The following is a 22,711-nucleotide window of genomic DNA, read 5'->3' on the forward strand; positions in this document are numbered from 1 at the left end:
AAAAATTAAACCCATCAGTCATAAGACACTGTAGATCTTAGTCCAGCCATAGAAATAAAGTAGAAACACCAACCAGGAACCCTCTCTCACTATGTGGGAGGAATATAAAGATCCTGATAACATCCAAGAAAGTTATTCAGGCTAATATCCCATTGAATAAAAAAGAAAAGTATTCTTCAGTGCTAAGATTTTTAAATCAAAAATGATAGATAATAAATCTTAAGCAACAACAATGTTGCAGAAGAAAATCATACCTATAATGGTGAAGAAAGCAAATAGTGAACACGTAAATGGAATAACTTTGAAGAGAGCAAGCTGGCGTCACTCACCCCTGTTCTCCTCTCCATGGGCACTGGTTTCTGCCATCTCTGTGCCATCCAGGTCTGCGTCACAGACTAGATCCAATGCTCCATCCACTGGGCATGATGACTCTTCTTTCTGTATTATTTTGAAAACAAACAACAACAACAAAAGATTTATGGAGATGTATCAGCAACTGAATAACATTTTTAGAATCCTGATGTATTATCAGAGATATATGATTCAGAATTGTAATACGTACTGACTTTTAATATAGAAGTTACTCTTTTGGATGGAAGATGGAAAAAAAATTAAAGCATTGAGAAAAGACCACCACTGTGGTTGATATCTGTGGACAGTTTCTAAAATCTATACACAGGGCTGGAAGGCTGGATGTCCCTCCAAGTGGTTAAGAGCACTGGCTCCTCTCCCAGAGGTCATGAGTTCAATTCCCAGCAAACACATGGTGTCTCACAACCATCTACAACTAACTCTGAGATCAAACGACCTCTTCTGGTGGGCATACCTAAAGACAAAACACCCACATATCTAAAATACATAAATAAATTTTCAATAAAACTATTCATAAGCCAGGTGGTCATGGTGCATGCCTTTAATCCCAACACTTGAGAGGAAGAGGCAGGCACATCTCTATAATTTCAAGGCCAGCATGGTCTACAAGAGCTAGTTTCAGGACAGGTTCCAAAGCTACAGAGAAACCCTGTCTCAGAAACAAACAAACAATAAATAAATAAATGAAATAACCTATACACAATTATTTCCTTCTGACATATACAGATTGCATTCTTTTTTCAATTCTATGTTCCTTCCAATGTAAAGAAAGAACAAAGGACTGACAACTCAGATTTTTGACCAATAAATGAAACACCCACGACTATCAAAAACAAATGAAAAAATACAAGTAATTTTAATGAACTTGTGCTATTTTCTACAACACACAATGTAATAAGAATTGAAGAAATTCCTACTTATGAAAGAATTTCTTTGTCAGGTATGACTCCTGGCATTAAAACAAACTTATCAAAGGCAGTTGATGAACTTTAAAAACAATCCATCACTTATAATAATTTCTTTTTATCTTGGGCAATCTATTAAAACATACTGACTTCAATGATTCTAGTCAGTAATAATTATTTTGGTAGAGCATATTCTCAGTTGCTTTAGCAAAAGCTCTTGTCCTGATGAACTTTCTATTTTAGATGCCACTTCCCATTCTCAAGAGCAATGAGGAATCCACCAAGTAATTAAGATTCTTTCATCCAAAACTCCCTCTAATATTTTATCTATAGCTCATATTTTTAATTTTTCTTTTATCTTCTTTTTCTTTTTTAAGACAGGGTTTCTTTGAATAGCCGTGGCTGTCCCAGAACTCACTCTGTAGGTCAGGCTCATCTTGAACTCAAAGAGATCCACCGGCCTCTGTCTCCTGACTGCTGGGATTAAAGGAGTGCACTACCACTGCTGAACAAATTTTTATTTTCTATAGATATATTTTGCTTATATAACTATAAAACATATTTATTATTGCTTTTAAAAAAACCAATTTCTTGAGCATTTTGCTACCCCATTGAATATCTGATTTAAACCAGTGCAATTTCATGCAGAAGGCAAGATTTTCTTCTTTTTATAGAAGCCACACAGGTGCAAAGTGTACCTAACCAACTGCAGTAGAGTCCCAAACTGGACGGCAAATGTGCTCACTAAAGCTCCCTGCTGAAGCTCTATGCCACGCCTCCCTATAAATCTCAAAGAATCAAGAAGAAGTTGCAAGGAAGCCACAGCTAGTTTTCATTACCCCGTGTTATGAAGTAAAACCATGGGTTTTACTTAAAGAAATCCATCACTGTTTATTCTCCACACATCTGTGTGGGAAATGAAAACCTTCGTGTGCACAGAAGTCCTTCACAAAACTCTGTGTTTACCATATTTAAAACTATGTGTGACCCACAGTAAGAATACACACAGTATGTAAAACCGCGCAACTTACTTTGAGAGCATAGAGGCCTGACTTTCCAGGGATTTTGAAGAATGTTCCATCCCCTATTCGAGTGTTACTGTGAAGCATGGCATTCAGACAGGCTAAGGGAGAGGTTCCACTAGAAAGAGAAAAGTGTGCAAAACATGAGCCCAGCTGAGACACAACGGATTAAGCCAAACTATTCTGCGAGTCTGAGAAGAAAACAAAAAACAAAACCCACCTCCTTACATGCCTTTTAAAATACATCGCCACCCTTGAAAACATCTACATTACAATAAAAGGCCAGTTCAGCCTCCCTGAAGTTAATCAGATTCATCTGTTTTACAGGCTTCAGGCGAAAAGTCTCCCAAACTCAAATTATGCTTTTATTCACAAAGCGACCAACACTGTACTTTAAGGAAACCAAAGCTCAAACTTTTATGTGGTGCTACTCTGTAAGATAACACGATGAAGCCTCAGTTTTAAAATATTACAGACAACTTGGTGGTTGCACTTGAATGATCAAAAAAAAAAAAAAGTTCCAGGCCTGCTCTATCTCATAGGTTGAAAACAACAAAAGAATAATAAGAAACCAAGGGAGAACTGATTTGAAATTATAAGTATTTAGGCTGCTCCTGGTGTTGAATCGCTCACACAGCCGATCAAGTACTTCCATCTATGTTCATATCTCTGCTATAGCTTCTACATTGTCAGCCTTTCCTTGAATATGTGAAAAGAAAATATGTGTTGGAGCATTCTTCGCAGATAACAATTATCTGTAGTAAAGATGTAATGAAGTAAAATGTTAAAGCAGTGTTTTTAAAAAAGCAAACTACATTTAATTAAAGGGAAAGTATGAGAGCACACATGTACAAACATTTGTGGGTTATATGCAGACCCTTACAAAGTTGATAATAAAAAGTATACTGTGTGTATATTGCAGTTTGTTAGCAGATTAATAGTTATGCAAGCTAGAATATAAATATTGCTTGAGTTAATTTTGTTTCCATGTGCATTTATTTTCTACTATTCCAAAAAAAAATCAGTATTTGGTCAAATCAGTGTTTATTAGAAGCCCCGCCCTACTCCACCAACCCCTGAAGAGTTATAAGGGTTTAACCCCAAATATTTTTAAACAAAGAAGCCTTTAAGATAGGAAAGTTTCAAATTTTGAATTTTAGGTAAAACTACATGTTTATGGTACTAATTTTTCTAAAAGCGAAGGCTATCAAATCTCTTATTTACTATGGAAGCTTTCTCGTGAATTGAAACAGACAAAATTGCTGAACTGCAGAAATATACTATCACAAGTCAGCAAGGATATGCACTGTGGTCCTGAAGGTTTGGAAGCATTGTAATAATGTGAGTATTCTTTATTATTTTAGGAAGCAGCGTGTCTGTGCCAACATATAAATATAATTCCATTGGGTTTGACAGGAAACAAGAGTTCTAATATAAATTTGGTCAGAGAACAATGTAGCTGTAACATTGTGACTCACGTGGGAACAATGCTATGGCCTGATGCAACATCTTTTCTCATGGAGATCCTACAAGCAGCTCACTGGCCTCATTTCATTATTTTGCGTCGTGAAAAATGTTTGCTCATATGTAAGTGGGCCCAGCCATAGCTATAAAGAAAAATAGATTCATCTCCCCAGAACTATTTCTCTACAAATGAATTTCAGATAAATAATGCAACACATGTTATACTGAACACTGCAAAAATATGTAATTTTTATAGTCTACTCTCCAGACAAAAGCACAGAAAATTTGAAGCTGGGAATGACTGTGCCAGATTTGGGGAGTTTTAAATTAGGAAAACTGTCAGAAATGCAGACTTTCTGCAGGGATCTGACAAGATGTTAATGTGACAAGTCACATAGAATCAAACCCATAAAAATTACACAATGTGGATCTTTAAAACCATAGCTTACTAAACTGTCCCCCTTACATGAAATCTTACAATACTGTTTCTGTCTTTCATACTACATCCCTAAAGTATATATTTTCAAGTAGGTAGATTTAGAATGTTTACAAGAAATGTATATTTAAAGGGAAGAAAGAATACAGAATAAATAAATATAACACCACTCTAGTTTACATTTTCCAAGGTACACATGATACTAAATGACTGTTGCAGTTTGATTATGGCTAATATCAGCATAGACATTAAGGACTTCATCTCTTACAAGTGATAAGCTCTAATGAACACAAGTACATTATTAAGTTATACTGTTTATTAACTTAATAAGCTCAAGATTTACCATGGAAAATCTTAAAATATATAATTTACAATTGTAAGATAATATAGCTCTAAATGTCTAAACAACTAAGTTAATTTCTCCAAATATTTCCCAAAAAGAAGCATATAAAATTGTTTTGATTAAAAATAACATTATATTCATATTTTTGAAAAAAATATTCTTGCAGGTCAAATCACTCTGATTAGCCACCAAGATGTAAGGCATTAGTTGCATTTCTAAACAAAAAATATTATTTTGGTCTATCTCATTTAAAAATCAATAAAATGTTTTCCTCTAAAGATACCAATGCTTCTTAAAAGGTGCCGATCAATCCAATGTAATATACACAATATGAAAATACACCTTAAAAATGGTCTAACCTTCATCTTTACTTGGGGCTATTAAATCTTGATTCCATAGTCTAGATAATGCAACCTTCTTTTCTTGAAAACCAAGTGTGGGATCTCACTTAACTGCTCTACAAAAAGTATAAATTAAAGCCTTCTTTGTGCAATTTTATCATGTTATATTTATAAAACAAGACATTGTGCACACATCTGTGGCTAAGAAGGAAGGTGATGCAAATGCACTTTCCACGTCTGCATCCTCAGACATGTAAAGCTGATACAAAGATTAGTCCTGTCCACTATAACTGGATGCACAAGCTCTGAATGGGAGCATGCATTGTGGGTAGAACCATAAAACATCAATGATCAATGTCTTTTTTTTTTAACATCAATGTCTTAACAAACATCTCAGTAATTTCAAGAGCTACTTACTTTCTAACAGGATGGGTTGGAGGAACGGTGACATCCATTCATAAAAGGGAAACAAAGGACAAAGAAGAAAACAAAGTTAGTTTTCTCATGTAAAGAACGACTTATTTCACCATGTCAACAAACAAGGCAATGTTCAAGAATGGGACTACAATCTTGGATTTGACTGCCTGTGGGAGGTTGGGAAGGAAAGGGGGACATTAGGCTATAGGATGATTGTGACTCCTCTAACTCTAGATGTGGCCATTTGTTAACAATGTGTATGCATTTCCATATGGAAAATACAAGAATAATAAATGTGCAGGGTGTTGCCCCATTCCTTTTCTTTACAGGCCCTGTTTCTGTGCCGTTTCCTATACACCTGCCAGAGTAGACCTATTCTATGTGGTTACTTTCCCCCTGAACTCTACGATTGTGGAACCCTTCTGGTTTGTTTCATTTCCCACAACTCCTGAGGAAGAACAGGGGTGGAATTTGGAGTCAGGGAGCAGGCATAATTTAAACTGTCTAGACATCAAAGGACCCCCAGAGACACTTTGCAGAGCCCTGGTGCTACGTGAAATACAGAAAAATCATTTCTTTCTATCATCAAATTGCTGATGGAACACATAAAATTTACTAACAGGGAAGGCTGAGTGCAAAGAATGGGCAGCTTGTCTTCTTAAGTAATGTGAAAACTAGGAAAGAAGCTGGGAAATGTGATTGAAAGAACATTCGCCGACCTGACAGAGACTATCTCAATCACAGGTGCCTATTCCCTCACATTTAAAAATAGTCTTTCAGAAGAATATTCAAGTCACATAGATCTTAAACTACTTTAATTTCATCAATGTGGTTTTTGATAAACTGTTAGAGACTGTTTCTGGTAAATGTTTTTAAAATCTCATTTTCAAATATATGAATATGAAAAATTAATGCTATGCGACCTAAGTCTAAAACTCCACAGTTCAATAAGCAATTATGAGAAACCCTTATTAGAAAGTATGCTAAGTGCTATTAATATAAATAATTATATGCTCACTCTCCTTTTGGAAAGGAATTAATAATAGCTTCTTGCAAATATTTCCACTGTAAGCTTTGAAAAATATACTCATTTTATTAAAGAACATGTTAAAGAATAATTTATGCTAGATCTGTTGCTAGAAGTGAGAGTTTAAATGCAGACAGAGGATTCTTCTGCTAACTTCATGAAAACTGAACTGTTTATACTCAGAAAGTGTACACTTAACTCTATGTTGCATTTTACAAATTATGTTCTTGAAATATTAAAGAATGAATAATGTATCCTAGGTTACTTGGCTATTTGTATATTTTCTAGGCAGAGGCCTGCCAATGGAGAAGAATTAGCCACATTACTGGTGAATGTAGTGCCTGCTAGGCACACAGAGTAACAGAGTCCATGGTGACTGATAAGTCCATAACTTAGATGATTGAAAACACCCTGGAAAATCAAGATCACACTAACTTGCTGCTGGAAAAGATTACTGGCAGTAGCAACTGAAATCTTTTCAAAACTGGATCCCTGTGAATACATTATGTGAATAAGCTATGCATGTAAAATATCTAGGAAATGACAGACGAATAATCCCAGCACAGACTGTGCATTTCACAGAACCGCAATAACTCTGACATTTTCTTTTTGAGAACATCATCATGATTTGTGGAAGAAACTCTCTAGAGAGTTCAATAAAATCTGAGAGGTGGGGAATAACAAGATTGGAATTTAGAAAAATATAAAATAAATAGGAACCAACTGCCTCAATAGGAGATGGCTCAAAGAAAGACATTTTATAAATTTATATGTGAACATATCTACATCGTACTTTTCAGTTCTAAATATCAAGCCCAGAGATCTGTATGTTAGGCAATATTCCACCACTGAGTTACATCCCCAGCCCTACCATGCCTTTTAGGATTCAGTCTATCTCTAAGGGAAAGTTAGAAATATAGTCTGAATGCTCTGTTACCAAGTAGAGCCACCAAGGCAAGGGACAGTTTGCAAGAAACATGATTGTTATTTCAACTTCATGCGTAAATTTCAAGAAAAGATTTCAGATTTAAAAACTTTAACACATATCTCTGTCTGCCCAGACTTACATGGACATTCCTAGAATATTTGGTATCCTTAGATATTTGAGACTAGAACTTTATTTTATAAAGACTACCAAGTCACTGCACAATGGACTGCAGAAATCCATATAGACACTTACTATATTGATAGTTCATCTTGGAAAGTAAAACTTGTATGGAAGGACAAGCGTTTACTTATTGTTTTAACTTAGTATCTATGTGACAGCACATAATCTTCTAAATCTATTCTAAGTATAAAAAAGATAAAATCTATATTATATAAATTTTCAAAGACTGTCAAACAGAAGACAAGATTGTCCCTGTACGTTACAGATACCCTGAAGGCTATATGCCACATGTGCCAATTGATTCTGGCAACTGTTCCATACAACTATGCATGCCCATGCACTGTCGTGGCACTTGGACTAGTAAGGAAGGCAGTAGGATGCATGGAAGGCTCTGGACTTATGAGATAGTCAGTCTAAGCAGAACTGAGACTGGACTTTTTATTAAATGTATCACATTTAATTGGTCCATCCTGATCTTGATTTTTCAAATACCAAACTTGATGAGCAGAAATTACTATCTCATATACGACTACGCTGAGATTGAGCTAAAGCACAGAGAGAATTGAAGACTATGTTTGGCACATTGCAGGGGTTCAAGGACTGTCTAAGCTATGAATACAAGTCCTATCATTACTACTCAAAGTAAGCAATAGCTCGGTGTCCAAATGCTGTCAGCTGGGAAGAAATTGGCATTTCAAAGTTCATTGGAAAACCTGGTAGGGTGCAATTTTATTTAACTTCTAATTTTATTTTTATCTCATAGTAAAAATTAAGAGAACACATGCACATGGGAAGACATGGAGAATAGCCTATTTTATGTGATTTAGAAAGTAAGTGAGGAGAAAGAAAGCAATGGCTCTCTATTATTCTGGCTATCTTTTATTCAGAGCATCTATGGCATGTCTAGGCTTTTGCAGTCTCCATATTCCTTACAGCCACCATAGAGTGTCATCATTATTCTCATATCTATAGCTGTATATGAGGTCCATAGATTTAAAAAAAAACAACCCATAACAACCAAATACTAGGCCAAATTCTAATTTCATTCCCAAGCCCATGCTCTCTGCACCATCTGACACTCAAGGCACAGAACTGCCCCTTCCCCTGAATACTAGACAGAGGGAGGAAAGACACAAACAAAAGCCAGATGCTGTAGATGTGAAGGTAGCTGAGCCCATATTCACCTAACACTGAAGATGATGACCACTTCCTGAGGGTGGATTTCAGATGTAATAAAGACCTGGACTGTAGAAGGTAATGGTTGATTTTCTTCAGGTAGTGCTGCTAATCATGAAAATTAAGAGAGAAAGAACTTCCAGAAAACAGAGCAGAGAATTCAGGCCCATAATTGAGACGCCTCTGTAGAACTAGATCATTACAGGAAAAAAATTCTATTCATTGAACAAACATTTACGCAAACCCTATATAAGTCAAGCTAATCCTCAAATAAATTTGCACTCTGCCAGTCCTTTGCACATAATAGAAATGTATGCTGAGCTGAGATGAATTTCCTGAGTGCATATGAAACGACAAGGGACTGAAGAGAAAGGCGGCCTTGAGGCATGTTTCAAAGCAGAGGAAAATCATTTGGAATTTAAATACTGTCTTTAGTATAGTCCAAGGGGATGAATGCCATCAATTTCATGCAGCAACAGCTAAGCCACGGACACTTTGTATCATTCCCACCCAAGAAAGGTCAAAGGACATATTTCCAAAAATTGGTCCTCCAAAAGTAAAGTATTGAATTTCATATACCAACGAGCAGGCATTAAAAGCAGCATGGTAGATTAGTGCCATACTAAACTGTAAGCACATGTTGGCTCCACCCAGAGGTGACCATCCTCCAACGCCGTGTAAGAGATGGTTACAACAGCAGCAGTACCACGTTCACTCTTGGGATGTTATACAAAAAGATGCTTTAGAGAACACAACACTCTTCATGTTCCTTCCTCCACATTCACCAAATATAACAACAATACATACTAAAATTAAAAAAATGCATTTTAACTTTGTTTCATATCCATATTCTAAAAGAATTTCTCAAAAACACATCTCTGAGAGCTGTGTCCTATTGTGTTATGCCAGAAGTTTCCACTGAACAATCCCATCTATATTTACACGATTGGAAAAGCTCTAAGACATAATCATGCCCAGAGACATTTTAATTTGTTGCCCAAATGATAATTTTATTTTTAAATATATAAGACATCTACCTTTAAAACCTTTTTATTCTTCTTTTTTTTTCTTTTAGTTTTTGTGTATGAGTGTTTTGCCTGCAAGTATGTATATGCACATGTGTTTCTGGTGCCTATGGAGGCCAGAGAAGGATGCCAGTTCTATTAGAACTAGTGTTTAGGAGAGTTGTGAACCTCTCTATCAGTTCTGGGAACCAAACTTGGGTCCTCTGTAAGGGCACCAAGTGTTCTTAACCACTGAGCAGTCTCCCCATTCCGTAAACATCTGTTTTGTCACATAAACATTATATAATGCAATGGTTTCTCCCTTATACAGATTTTAAAACTCAAAATACAAAGTCAAGAACTTTAGGTAGCAACGGAAAAAAAAATGTTCCTATGTAAAATTGAGAATGGTGTGTTTTCAAAACTGCATGAGCAGGGAACACACTGGACAAAGAAAATCCCTTTGTCCTGTTCACTGGTGGCTCCTCCTCACCACTTCTAACTAAAGTACCTTAGATTATTCCATTTCTTTTCCTGGACAAACCCCATGAAAGCTCATCTTAGATTCACATTTTCTACCTTCAAGCATTCTAATTCACTCTATCCCTTACTCACAAGAGGAACATTCCATTGTCTCTAACTGTCCTCCCTGACTTCAGTATCTCCTGTTTCAATTTGCTCTCCATACTTGGCCAAGAAATTTTGCTTCTTTAAAATGAATGTACAGAGTCTCCTTGAGCTACACAATCGGGGACTGTTTTTGTTAACTAATGACTTTCCCTTCGCTACCAAACAAAATGCATGGGCAATCAAGTCTCAGAGAATGCACTTGGCACCTATCTCAGCTTCACATGCTTGCTTCAACTCTCAGACTATGCTCAGGAAGCCGACACCGTATGCACTCTCAGAGCTCTGCCTTGGCCCATGGGAAACCATGGGGCTGGAATTGTCACTCTCACCAGCAATGCTCCATTTTTGCATTCAAAATACAAGTTCTAAGAGAGATTTTGACAACTACGCACATGGAGACAACTGTGGCTTCCAGGAGACCCCCCTCCTCTGGGATGTCTCAACACTTCATCTCTTCCTACGGCTTGGCTTCAAAAGCAGTTTATACAGCTTATTTACCCACCCTGACCACTTCCAGCTAGTATGAAAACTCCATAGGAAAAAAAATGGCAATTTATCTTTATACTGTCTGACCAGAAACCTCAACGTATTTTGAAGGTGTTTATTACTCTATTGTTGCAATCACAGAAAGTAAGGCACAGAAACCCTGAATGGATTTCACCAATATTCCTTTTTTAAATAACTACCATTAGGTTGGCCAGCTTTCTACACACCAAGCAGTCTAGGGTGGACGTGAGATGCTTGCAGCCCTTCCTTTTGGGCTCTCTCCTCCTTATTAATGATGCGATTCCAATATAACGACTGGTGAAACAGTCTCCTTGTTAATGTGACTCCAATAAAACAATCAATGAAGTAGTTCTGGTTCCCCACCAGGAATAATAGCTAGCTGAAAATATCTCTGTCGTCATAGTGTCTGCAAGTTTTGCATACTTTTTGGAACATGCATACACAAATACAGAGGCAATGCATGTAATTTTCAGTTGGAATATTAGTTGTAAAATCATAAAAATAAATAGCTCATATATAACTTGTCTTCACAAAAACAGAACCGGCTGAGAATAAAGCTAGCCAGAGTAAAGTGGAGCCAATCATGGAGAAGAAGGAAGAAAGCAAAATCCCTGCAACACCTTGTCAAGTACTAAAGATAAACCATGGCATGTTTCAGTTTAATAAAGCAAAAATTCCCTGCTGACCTTCTTCCCTGACTGACCAAAATCCTGTGACAGAATTACTAAATTCATCCAAGCTATGACCTCCTCCTCATTTGTCACATAGTGAGCTTAGATTTTTTTAATTATTATATTTACTTACTTATTCATTTTGTGTATGTATATGTGTGTGAATGTGTGTCATTAAGCATGTGGGTTTTCTCTTTCTACCACATGAGTCATGGAAACTGAACTCAGGTAATCAGGTTTGGTTGCAAGTGCCTTTACCCACTGAGCCATCTCAATAGCCCAACACAGGGGAGTGTTTTACGGCTCCCCTAACACATTTATAGCTAAGGTTTTAAGTTAATTTGTAATCATTACACTACTGGCTTTTCAAAGTGTATCCCAATTGGGTACCTGTCTGCATGTTTCTCTCATGTCAATGCTCTAATGGCTTTACCAGTCCATCATGGTCTTCCCCACCCACTACATACAAGCATTGCAGCTCACCCTGACTGACAGTGTTAGCTTCTAGCTACTCTGACACCACATTGTCGCTGCTGGCATTCTGGCTCTCTTAACCATTCTCTATGCTCCCCCCACAGGCCCTGTCAACCTTGAGTTTCAGGAAGCATTCAGGCATTGTTGATAAGCTACCATTTCATAATTTACAGAGAAGAATATAACTGGAAGCCTGGCAATCCCAAGAATTGGGTGAGCTTATCCAGACATGGGGATTGTGAAATATTCTTCTAAGAATGTAAGCCAATATAACCCAATCAGGAAAACCATTTGAATAGCTAGTGAAAAGAAACGGCATGTTCTGTAGAGCAACAATTCTATGTTTGGGTATAAAATCATAATTTTACTGAGAGATACTAGCTGTGGAAAAATTATAAATGATTGGCATATTTACTAAGATATAGCTATGAATACAGATAAATATTTGTGTAGGTAAACACAGCAAAATATGGGATCTAAAGTACAATATTATTAAGTTGATCATTGATATTGGTTGCTTCTGAAGAGAAAGAGGAGTTCAAAGAGATCTCAACTTTTTTCTATGGAATTTCTTTAAAATAAATCAGAGATAAATATGACAGCATGTCTCCAGGTTAATTACAAGTCAGTTTTTTTCTTTAGTATATAAGAATTCTACTTATTTTCATTTTTTTCAAACTTGAAAAAAGACTTACTGTTATTACTAGTTATTTACACTTCTGTGACTAGTTCTGTCACATTTTCTCTCTGGATTTTATTTTTAATGATTATTTTATAGAAGTAAATAAGTATTACCAAGGGAATTGTAAAGAAACTTTATTATAAATGGTTTAAAAAGTCCTCCAAACTTCTCCCCTCACCAACAACGGCCTCATCTTTGTATTGAAATCCATACATTCATTACTAAGAACCAGACAATTTTTCTAGTTATTTCATAACATTGACTTTTCTTTTTTCTGTGACTGAGACATTTTCCAGTTAGAAATTTTTCTTTATTTTTGGCTTTTAATAAGTGATAAAATCTTAGATGGTTTTTAAAAAATCTTCTCACCTAGACACACTGTGTAACAATTTAATTGTTTACTATAGAACACTTAAACAGCGAAGTAATAACATTCAGTTTACATTCCATCCTAGCTGCTCATACAGCGAAGTCAGAGAGTCTTGTACATATTAATTATTCTCAGTATTGTTATCTTTCAGAAACAAATTTCAAAAGTTAAGATTTTAGTTTGAAGGGTCCCTTAAAAATGTTGAAAGGTACCTGCTAACAAAAGTACCTAGTTAGTGATGGATAGTATGAATCTTTAATCAAGGCTGGGAGTAAAGGGGTTGCTCCAAATCGAGGGAAAACAATAAAGGAGAAACACACACACACACACAAACACACACACACAAATACTCTGTCTGTATGTTACTTATGTGTATGTTTTCAAGGCTAACCCGACAGTGTCTTCTTTCCTAGGGACGACTATTTCTCCTACTCTTAGCCTCTGTTGTTGCTTGTAGGGTTGAGGTCCTAGGCTTTCCCTCCATTCACAAGAGCATGTCTGTTGCTGTCCTTTCGCAGTTCCTGTTTAGACTGTTGCACTGCTGAGATTTTATGGGTCGTATAGCTTCTACATTTCCAAGAGACACAACCTCACAGTTAACTCCCTGTTCCTCTGGCTCTTATAATGTTCCACCCCTCTTCTGCAATATTCCCTAAGCCTCAGTTCAGTTGTTATTTTGTAGGTGTAACTTAGGGCCTGAGCTCTGCAACTCTGCATTTTGAGAGTTTCTCTGGAACACATACTTTGGTGGTAACTATGAGCTCTCTAGTTGGACGTAAGACTCATTCAACATGAAGAAAATCATAACAGAACAGAAAACTTAGACATCTATCAAGGGCTAGCAAAGACATGGTATAATCATTTGCTTTTTTTTTTTTTCAAGACAGAGTTTGTCTGTGTAGCCCTGGCTGTTCTGGACTTGCTTTATAGATCAGGGTGGTCTTGAAGGCAGAGATTCACTTGCTTCTGCTTCCCAAGTGCTGGGATTACAGGCTTGTGCCACGTCATCCAGTTAACATGGTATGCTTTTTTAAAATCATAGCAAACAGACTATTCTTCCTGCAGTTTGCCTGCAAGGATTTTCAACATCTGTTAGCATAAGGAGAGATTTCAACTCAGGTAAACCTAAAAGAACATAGACCAATGGGGATCCCATACTACTGGCATGCAGTAGAGATGGTAAGAACTTCACCAGTACAGCCATGGTAGAGATGAGTTAGGGCAGGGATGTGAAGGATGAAGGACAGCTCAAGACTCAGAGAGAGCATATGGTATAGTGCTCCTAGCAAGGGGGAGGCCCTGGGTTTTATCACCTACAAAAAGTAAGTGAATAGGAGGGCAACTGATTTTTTGGAGTTGATCTTGTATCCTGCCACGCTACTAAAGGTGTTTATCAGCTGTAGGAGTCCTTTGCTGGAGTTTTTGGGGTCGCTTATGTACACTATCATATCATCTGCAAATAATGAAAGTTTAACTTCTTCCTTTCCAATTTGAATCCCTTTGATCCCCTTATGTTGTCTTATTGCTATTGCTAGAACTTTAAGCACTATATTGAAGAGGTATAGAGAGTGGAAAGCCTTGTCGTGTTCCTGATTTTAGTGGGATAGCTTTGAGTTTCTCTCCATTTAATTTGATGTTAGCTGTCGGCTTGCTATAAATAGCTTTTATTATAGTTAGGTATGACCCCTGTATCCCTAATCTCTCTAAGACCTTTATCATAAAGGGATGTTGAATTTTGTCAAATGCTTTTTCAGCATCTAATGAAAAAAAAAAGTAAGTGAAAAGGGCATTGACTAGGGATGTCAGATCAATGTTGGGGGTGGGATTTATGATTGCTTCAGGGAGATAAACTGCAGCTTAATTAATTAAGTTGGACAACACAGAAGAGGAAGGGTTGGATGCAATAGGAAATTCATTTCTGAACTTTGAAGCTACACAAAACGCATATTATCACATCGGAGTTGATGCTGGGATTGGAGAACACTGAGGACCATCAACATGCAGAAGACATTTAGGGTGGAGACACCTAAGCCATGTCAGACAGAGGAAAAACAGAGAAAATTATTTTCTTGAGTTAATTCTATTCCCAACTTTAAAAAAAACATCTTAAAAATATTCCTGGCATCAAAGAAATAGGAAAATATTATAAAGATTCCATTATATTATTAGATACACCCTAATCTAAGCACATGATCACTTTAGAAGCCGGAATAACTCTCAATTTGCCAGTACAAATAACCTATGAATAGGAAGTAACCTAGAAGATCTTGCCAGAAAGATCTTAATATAATTTTCCCTTTGAAAAAAATATAAGAACATAAGTAAATATTTGCCAGTGGATGAAAGAGAAAAAGCACTCCGAATCACAACTCCTCCAATATTTCCAACTTTGCATTTTATAAACTTTCTTCTAGCCTACTTCTAGCTCCTCTTTTAAAGTTAAAATTCACCTAAGTACCATGCAAGAATATTTCATGTTTATAACACACTCTTTCTGATGCTGTTATAAAAATCACCATAAATAAAATATTAAAATGTTGATTGTTTAAATATCCTAGCTCCTTGCTCTATACAGGGGTCTTAACACTTCTGTAGATTAGAATTTTAGGGAATTTTATAAATGCCAATTTTTGGGGCTCTATACCTACTAATCAATGACAAGAACAAAATGTCATGGAGGTCCAAGCATTGACGTTTTCTATTTACTTTCTAAGCGACCTTGCTGGCAGTCAAGTGTCCCACTGATGCCATCTGTGGACATCTAAATTTATGCACAATTGAAATAAGTGATGATAGGAATCTCTCAATCATTATTTTTGATTATAACTAATCATACGATCTTAGTGTATGTTTGTAGAGATGGAATAATTAACTCATAGGACATGGGTTAATGAAGACCTCTGTGAAAAATACCAAGGGGATTTGGAAAGAGTTGCTTTGGTTCACACCTTCAAGAGTATCAAATGACTGGGTAGAAATATCACGTGGAGATAAATCAAATGCATGGGTTGATGAATTAATTAGACAAACACAGAAACAGAGAAGTCACCAAGGACAGGTTTATCTTATTTGTATGTGCCTCGATCATGAAGCTCCAAGGCCTTTATGGTTTTCCTTAGTATTTGAATAATGTCTTCTACGGCATTTAACATACTCGCTAAAATATTTTCCCTGTGAGTTAATTGTCATCTGCTGTTATTCCTCCTGGGCAAATGCATGAGAAGCCCGGGGAAGTTTATCCTCCCCTTTGTTCTTCTCAGCTGCTAAAGGTCATCCATTCTTTATCTAGGAGGGATCTTACAATTCTTATCATTCTTACCCAATGGCATGAGTCTGGTATCTGAATTTTCTGCCACATCTATATCACTCTACACATCAAACACACTAGCACAATAGTTCAATAAAGACTTATAATTTGCCATAGCTCCCTATAGTTCAGAAAGGAAGAAAGGCACTCCCCTGGCCATTGCTTCACTTCTGTTCCCCTCTCATTCTGTCTCTGGCTGTATTCATCCAAAATTCCTTCATCAGCAGAATGTCAGGAAAACTCAGCTCAGAATTTTGCTAGCTATGAGAAAATTTTTACCTTTAAATGTTTGATAAAGGAAACATCTAAAAATAATTAGGACAGTCATTGCTGTTTAAGATTGGTGTTCATAACAATGATTTAATTTAACTTCCTTATGTTTAACCACTTATATTTTCAAGATACTTTTACTGATATCTTTGATTGGACATATAAACATATTTAATAAACACTCTAATAAAATGCTTCTTGAAATTCAAATATTATAGTATTAAGCTGGTATAAAATACATCTGTAAAAATGGTTAGAAATGTATAGTTAAAAAACAAACCATTTTATGGAAGACCTAATTTCGATAAGGCTTCTTCTGGAAATTAGATTTTGAAAAGGAAGCATTAATACAAAGACTTGTGCATTCATGTGTTCTTTCTCGTCCCCAAACTTAGTATGTGACACATAGAAACAGCAATTAAGTATCAGCAGCAGGTCTACATAGATGCAGTTCACATTATTCTTGTTTTAGCTTTATCATCATGGAAAGTGATGCAGAAAAGACAGAAGTCTGCAGGGTTTTCAGAAGTGCTTAGGCATGGTACAAATAAACAGCAATACACAGTCTTAATTCTGGGGAGGTACCTAGTACAACAAAGGAGGGGATGGATAAAAATCAGTGCAAATGTTAAAAGAGCATATGTAGCAAATTGTGTGTGTGTATTGTGTATGTATAAATAAAGTTCTTCTTTATTATAACAAAATATTCCTTAGGAAAACATGTATTTTGACAGTCCCATGAAGAGAAATGTAGTTCTGGATAAAACAGACTTTTGAACACTGAATTTGACAGCAATGCCAACGTTCCAACCAGGTCCACAAAGAATCCGCCCAGAGAACAACTAACTCCAGCCAGGATGAAGGGATCAAGACAGAGAGCAGGAGAATGGCAAGTTAAGAAGAAAAGCCATTATTAACCTATGCTTCCACGTCACTGACCAAATGGCACCTGACTCAAAAGCTGTGAATGCTCTGGAACACTATCTCCGTTTATGTAAAAGAAGAGACCTAGCCCACCCTCAATGGTGTAATATTCTTAACAATGGGAAGATCACAGATTCTGGGTATTTGTCAGAAATTAGGTAAGGAAAGCTCCAGTGCACTCATTAAATGTGTATTAATATTCTGGAGACTCCGGACAGTCACTTACTTAAGTTTTCAGGAAATAGCTCCTGCCACCCACTTTCATGGAATCAATATTTCAGCTAAGGCAGGATATCTTTAGGTACTGCCTTCCTCTCTAAACACTGCTTCATAAACTGCGAAGACAGTGTGGATGCTGAGCACAGCTCCAGTTAAAGTGTTTGGGGGTGAAGGCTGTGTGCCTTTAGGCGCCGGTTGCACAAGCAACATCAGCGTACTGGGAGAGGCTGACCATCACAGTTTAAAGAGCCTACACACACCTCCCTTTTGACAAAGATGGCTTATAAGCATATACCAACTCTGGTTTAGTTGGGGGAAAAATTCATCTGATGCTGATAGTTACCCAACCACATCAAAGAAAAACTACAAGGAGAGCTCCAAACTCCAAGAGAATGGAAAGAACCATTATGACGTCTGCGAGCAGAACAGCTAAATTCTCTACACTTTGTTCCACACAGCTCCACATAGGGGAAAAAGTGCAGATATGTTTTTAAGAAACAAAAGCACACACTATTATAAACTGTAAATACTTGGTGCTTGCCTTCTAGGACTGCATTTGCTTGAATAATGACTACCTGATCGACTTCACACATGGATTTTTAAAGCAGTTCCCTTGGATACAACACAAGCTATCATTACTTCATTTTCAATACACACACAGTGAACAAATGTCAGAGCAAAGACATAAAATCCAAATTCTAAAAGGGTAAACATTTGCTGACCCTGAAATCCTTCCTTTTGTCACTGGGCTTGTCAAAGGGGAGTTTTAAGCAAACCCTGCAAGTTTTCAGAATAAACATTAAGCTAGTACATTCCTGTGTCTCCCATTTCCTCCTTGGTTTGTTCTTGCCTCCTAATAGGCATGTTTTTCTTCTTCCTCCCCCCTCTTCTCTCTGGGGACCCCCACTTCAAATCCAACATTTTCTTGTAGCCTATTGTAATGGAAAAACAAGCCAAGTCTTGCATACCATCTCTTTCCCATTGGATTGTGGGAAGTTAGGCAACATACCCTACTTCGCTCAGCTTCAATTTCCTCATCTATAAAATGAAGAAACAGCACCCTCTTTCTCAATGCTTCTGTGAGGATTTAATGAACTAAAAACTAGAAAGCACTTGGCCCCGTGCCTGACACTGATCACTTACTGCACAAATGTGAGCTTCCTGCCCTTTTGCCAGGATGACATTCAACCGGCGGCTCTAATGATATTTACACACACACATCTGTGTTTCCTTTCAGGTCTCTACCTGAACTTCCTGTATGTTCAGCACTCAACACACTTCATTCCCTAATGAAAATAACTGAAATAATATCACATGATTAATTAGAAACCAAGAAGCACCAAATTCCTAAGGAACATATCCAAAATGGAAGAAACTCTAGCAAATTCTGTGTAAAATCTTACAGTGCTTAAGCAGCACAAGAAAAATTAGAGGCAGTATGCATGCTCCTGTATTCCTTAGAAGTAGAACCCAATGCAGTTCTTAGCACAACAGTCAGAATAATGAGGTGCTTTTCAGGGAAGACAAAACAACTCATTTACCCTTAGCATCAAAGGTAAATTATTCAAATAGTCTGGCTACTTTCGTCCAAGAGTCCTAAATAAATGGAAATAAAAGACTACACCTTCCACCAAGACCATGGAGATGTAGTCAGTATTCACAGGGAAGAAGCCTCAGAGATATTCCAGGGGGTAAAATAAATATTGCTATCCAATATAATCAGAGGAATTTTATGATTATAGATAAACGTGTTTATATTATATGGCCACAGTTGACAAAGACCATAATTCAAGCAGAAAAATTAAATAGCACTCTATAGCCTTTCATATTTTCACTTCCCAACACATCCCACTTTCTGAGTTTCTATTCTAGTCTGCATTGTCACGCGAGAGCAGCAGAAGTGACAAATGTGAGTGACTTCAATTGGGGAATCTCTCTCATCACCTTTGACCCAGTCATTCAGCTCACACTGCCTGGCCTTCAGGCATCCTGTAACTCTCTCATGTCCACTAAATATGAATAGATAAATGAGCGACTTCTACGGGGTTCCATACAGGAAGACCCCCAATGTCCATTTCACCCACAACACTAGCTGGTACCTACCCGGAAGGAATGAACGGAACCACTCCACTGCAATCCCAGCCACTCCTGCTAGTTCAAGCATTCGGTTCAGCATCACCTCATGACCACCACGAAAGCAGCTGAGGCTCTAATACAATCATCATGGAAAGGTGTCCCAAATCCTTCATTCGAGGAAGAGCCTTCATACACACCAACGCTGTCTCCAAGCCATGCCGGGGTCTGAAACCAGACTGGAAAATATTATATATGTGTATATATAGTAAAACTCCCACAAACCACTCTTCTACTATGTCATATTTATTTACAGCCACTGAATCCATCTCTATATATATCGCCTTTTCAGGGTGGAGATAAGAACACTCAGAGAAAGGTTCTTTCCAGTAGAAGGGACGCAGTAAAGCCAGGAAGACCTGGTGCTGCCCGGTAAGGCGGTTGAGGCGATCCCAAATGGAATATACTTTGTCCTGAAGGGAAGAGAGAAAACACAATGTAGGTTTCCAAGCCTGATCTTCTAAACTTGTTAAACAGGATCGAACTATGCTTATATATTTCTAAGGAGTCTTAGTTATCTCAGGAAAGAGCAGTGGCACATTAACTCTTGAAACTCCATTTGATTTTACTAAGCATCTCTTGACTTGCCCTAATCTCACTGTGTGGACAATGCTTCCATAATTGTCACCACCACAGCTTCCACTGCACTCCTGGACTGCCAACTATGACGAGTTCTAGACTTATCATGGGCACAGGGCTCATAATCTGGGACTGCACAACAACTTCAGAAGTATAAATGATCAAGAGCCACCCCACGAGCCTTAAAAAGGAAAAAGAATTAAAACTAAAACAAAATCATTTTTTTTCTCCTAACTGAATAGGTTTCTCAAAAACAATATAAAAGACGCTGCAAGGAATTCTCAAGAATTAGCCAGAGAGGTCAATATTGTATTTTCTTGGGCCCTTTGTCAAAAGACTGAGACTGGCTCCTTTTCAGCATGTCCCATAGTCTAAAATCACTAAATGGTGACAACTAAATATAACTTTCAGTCCCACCACAAATTTCATATAATTTCTCTGTTCCAAGGTTATATTCAGAATAAAATTAAGTGAGTTGGATCACCATAGCTTCATTGTCTATGTACTTAGGCTAAATTATTGTTTTTTTTTTTATATGAAGTGAACTGTGATGCACAAACTCTGTTATATTCAATTTCCTTTAAAGCTAATGGAATCCTGCCTCCCCATCTCTTCACTTCCTCTACTGGCCAGGCCCGTCTCATTCCTGACAGTAACATTCAGTTTAAATTAAAATGAAAGGGCTTTAAAATGACCATCTGCTATATTGCCTCTGCTGCCCACCTCATAGATACTTTCTCTCACAACACAATTATTCTGTAGATGTCAAATACCCAGAGATCTTTTAGACAGTCCTGGACCTGAGATATCTACCAAATATAGTACTCGTTACATTTGTAAGCGTGCTCTTTCCAAACTCCGTCTCTCATAGAAAGTGACATGTCTTTCAGTAAGACTTATAAGAAAAAATACTGACTCCTCTAGATGGAAAAAAATCCAGGAAATAATATATGGAAGTTCATAAAAATATAAAAGCAAAAGTCTAATTGGCATATTTAAATTTACAGTCAAGTTGGAACTTTGCATTACACCACTCACACTGTGAGTTGTTATATCTGACATATGACTGATCCCTGGCCGCACAATCCAAGGTTCTGACCACAGAAACACTCAAGGAATAAATCTTTTAAAACAACTCTGTAGGCAGATACAAGCTATAGGTGTCTAAGAGAATAGATATTTGATCAAATAAATGTCTGCTGTGATGTGTACCATGATCTAGGAACCGCGTGGAAAACACAAATATGAAAAAACTGTGTCAACCGCATTCTAAGAATTTAGCTGGCTTTAGAAAGACATGTAAATGAAACAACGACACACTTTAAAGCTTCCCAAGGGACAGAAAGAAAGGAAATTAGTTTCTTCCAAGGTATTATGGAAAAGTTTCCCCAGGGAAGGTGACAACCTGGATCTTAAATGACAAACGGGAATTATGGTGACAGTGGTCATAATGACCAGCCAAAGCATTAGGATCTATGCACCTTAGCAGAACTTGAAAAATCACTACTCCAAGTAAGATATATTCTATGCTAAATGCTCTTAAATAGGCAGTAAACCTATTTTGGTATAAAGGAAAACACAACACATTATGAGCATGCAGTATATTAAAATGTGAGACTTAATGACAGGACACAAATAACTGCATAGATTTACCAAGTAATTGTACCCTACACATATATAGACTTCCTAAGATGGTGTTCTTGTTCTCTCTTGAAATCCTTTCCCCAAAATTTCATTTTCTGTGTGTAAAGCTTAATGTTCAAATTCTGAGCTAAACTTGGATGGCTCCAAGAATCTGGTTAAATGAAGAAGGATGTACTTGCCACTGGGCTACATATCAGGAAAACCCCTTCTCCGAGAATCCAAAACACTTGGCTTCTGTTCCATGAAGAAACAATGGTTTTAAATCTTGTTATTGAATCTTAATTAAGAATACAAACTAATTATAATCCCCCTTTTAAATTCTGATAAAGTTTTATAGAAAATAAGAAGAAACTATCATATATTTCCTTTTGAAATTTCAAGCATTTGAAACCAGTGTGCCAAAATGCTACTGTATATTATTTCAAAATACAAGTTGGACGCCATTCCATCATGATTAACTGTTTCCAAGTTACAAACAAAGCAGCCAACAGTAAAATTTTCTATACCAAATATCTTAAACTTGGCAGCACATTTTCCAAGGGTTTCCAAATCACTTTATCTTTGTAACAACCTTATGATGCAAATAAAGTTGGATTTTCCCTATCTTACTGGAAAGACAAAAGAAAAAGACTGAGTGAGTTATCTAGGCTAAGACATTATGTTTAAAGCAGAGGAAGAGCTAAAAT

At 36.9% G+C, this 22,711-nt stretch overlaps 1 protein-coding gene across 1 annotated transcript in view; it reads right to left on the reverse strand.

Annotated features, from left to right (window-relative positions):
• Asxl3 (ASXL transcriptional regulator 3) overlaps nucleotides 1-2,386 on the reverse strand; it is a 114,795-nt gene extending 112,409 nt beyond the window's left edge. Inside the window, exons 1-2 of the mRNA XM_075969231.1 lie at nucleotides 2,309-2,386; nucleotides 330-438 (exon numbers count right to left, since the gene is read on the reverse strand). Of these exons, the coding sequence (XP_075825346.1) occupies nucleotides 330-438; nucleotides 2,309-2,386 (187 nt within the window). The remainder of the gene's footprint in view (nucleotides 1-329; nucleotides 439-2,308) is intronic.
• Between the last annotated feature and the right edge of the window lie 20,325 nt (nucleotides 2,387-22,711).

The sequence above is a fragment of the Microtus pennsylvanicus genome, chromosome 4 (genome assembly GCF_037038515.1).
Source record: "Microtus pennsylvanicus isolate mMicPen1 chromosome 4, mMicPen1.hap1, whole genome shotgun sequence".
Classification (NCBI taxonomy): Eukaryota; Metazoa; Chordata; class Mammalia; order Rodentia; family Cricetidae; genus Microtus; species Microtus pennsylvanicus.